The 2500-nt window shown below is 46.2% G+C and overlaps 1 protein-coding gene across 9 annotated transcripts in view; it reads right to left on the reverse strand.

Moving 5' to 3' along the window:
- Positions 1-2500, reverse strand: part of EBF3 (EBF transcription factor 3) — a gene marked incomplete at both ends in the record, with an annotated part of 114483 nt that overhangs the window by 9065 nt on the left and 102918 nt on the right. For all 9 annotated transcript variants that reach the window (XM_080695317.1, XM_080695316.1, XM_080695313.1 and 6 more), the window contains one exon: positions 834-922. In XM_080695317.1, coding sequence (XP_080551443.1) covers positions 834-922 — 89 coding nt within the window. The remainder of the gene's footprint in view (positions 1-833; positions 923-2500) is intronic.

The following is a 2500-nucleotide window of genomic DNA, read 5'->3' on the forward strand; positions in this document are numbered from 1 at the left end:
TTGCTTATGCTCATGCTGAGCATTAAAAAGGTAATGTCTAAAAGGTTTTATTGTGTTAATAAAACTCAGAGGTGGTCAAGACTTGGGTGCACGCAGGGATGGAATGTAAAATAATCAGTCAGAATGTTATGACTTCATTTTTTCATTTTGCGTTTTAAACTCTGCCTTGGAAATCAGAGAGGGCTTCTAAAGAGAGGAAGAGACAGAATGACATCAAAGGAGAGGAGAAATTATAAGCCTGACTTATCTTTAATGTTATACATCAAAATGGAATTTCTGTGCTATGTGGCAAGTGCATAAACATGGGGCAGATTTTGTCTTTGTTGAATTTAAATGAAAAGTCCCCTAGATATTAATATGTGGGCTTCATTTGTGAGCCCGCTAAGTCAGGGACTTATAACAAAAGCTTTGTAAACAAAAGATTAAACTGAATCGAGCTTTAGAAAATGAAAGGAAAACAAAAGTCAAGTAATCACAGATCAGACTGGGGCTGCTTAGATGGAAATCAGCGCGGGCTACTGGAGTGGAAAATGTTTAATTGAACTATTTCATTACTCGGAAGTTTATGTCCCCCTCGCAGAATCCAAAATATTTGTTATCAGAAAAGCCATTCTTCCTTTGAAGAGATGGTCCTTTAGAATCCTGTGAAATGAGCGCCCACAGACCCCTTCTCTCTCCCTCCGCCCACCTTGGGGGCGGCGTGGCAGCAGGCTGGGTGGCCCCCACACCTGTCGGCCTTGCCCTTGGCACGGGGTCTGGGGCGTCCGGCACCCCAAGGGCTAGCCCAGTGGTGGCCCTGCTGGGCAGGATGCCGCCATGCATTTTTTACTAACCTTGGGTAACCTCTCAGGATCACCCGGATGTCTGGGGATCACTTTCTGCAACCTCTGGAAGCCGTAATCTATGGTTGGTTCATTAAGAGCTGCAACAGGACACAAGAACGCAGATGAGGTTAGTCAGCGTCAGGTCTCCCACCACATGCTTACTACATGGCAACACATACACGTGCGGCTCTACGCCCCTGGCGCTCTTTCAAGCGCGCACCCGTGAAATGCTAGCTCTCTGCTGAGGAGTGGATCCCCCCTTTCTTTTGCACATAAAGGCAATGATTATTTCTAATCTATAATTAGACTGGAGGAAAGTCAAAGGGTGACTCAATATATTGTAAAAATGGCGGTGCAGGCACAAAATGACAGGTCTTGGGGCCATATACAGCAATCACCGCCGTCATGATGTGATGTCTGCATCACACAGCGCCTTCCATGCTGGCCAGGGATTTATGGGAAACTGGCAATGATGACATATGTCCGGCTATTGCTGGCCTCAGATTTATCCCTGTGGTCTTTTTTTTTTTTTTGTCTAGCATATTGCCTGAGTGCAGCCCAGGCAGGAGGAGCACTTATTCTTGCAAAGCTTTAATAATCTGTGAATGGCTGACTACAAACTGATGTAGAGTACTATCATTCTACAGCTGCAATCCACCAGCCCCACGAAATTGCCGGCCACAAATAGTAATTAATCTTTTTATCCCTCAAATTGTAATTTTGACTATGAACTGTGCGCAACCATAAATCAGCGGCACACGCGCTGTGTACAGTGCATGAATCACGGCCAGGACTCTGTCCGACTGCACACACTGTGTTTAACAAGCTTTATAAGGAGCCATCGGGCTTTATTATGGCTCTGCCTGACTCCAACAAAAACTGAGCCCGGAGGCCCGGGGACGCGAGTTAAGATGAAAATACTTATTAGAGTACATTACTTCTTGATGTAGATATCGTTTTCTGTGGAGTAACTCCACGGTGCATGGCGCGACATAAATCAGGAGGTTTTCGGAGACTAATAAGACCTGCCGCCATCTATTCATTACTCCGCCCGCAATTTGGGCCATCATTCATTAGTAATTTGATGATTAACACCACCCAGCTCGGCAGGTCTGCGGCATGCAGGGGACGCAGAGGCTGCAGATCCCTGGGAGGAAGGTTAGGGGCCGCCTTTCACGGCGCACTCCGCAATAATTGGTCACCATCATCCTTGAGTGCTGGGGCTGCCGGCACGTCTTGTAAGCAACGCAGGAAGCCTGGTACATACACTCAATAATACGCCCGAAAGTTGAGGACCACAATATGATTTGACATTCCATCATACATCCCAGAGACAAAGGTCCGCACAGGAATGTGAAGTAAGACATTTTCTTGTTAATAAAGCATTGATCCGATGTATTGATTTTACATGACATGGCTTTTGCTGGGATTTTGCCCTCTTTTTTCTTTGCAAATAGTAAAGCTCTTCAAAATGCTTTGGCGTATGTGACATGGCAAAATTTCTAACTCTCTGTGATGTAAATTCTATATGTGTAAAACCACTTCATAATCAGACCATTAATCATCAGAAGCTGTCAGCGCTGACTTGAGGGACAATTTGTCATGTCTCTGCTGGGCCGGGCAAGGGCGTCAGGCGAGAGCGAGCGCGGGCATCAGGGCAGATGGGCGGCAGCCCT

The sequence above is a fragment of the Muscardinus avellanarius genome (genome assembly GCF_963383645.1).
Source record: "Muscardinus avellanarius genome assembly, chromosome: 4".
NCBI classification, from domain to species: Eukaryota; Metazoa; Chordata; class Mammalia; order Rodentia; family Gliridae; genus Muscardinus; species Muscardinus avellanarius.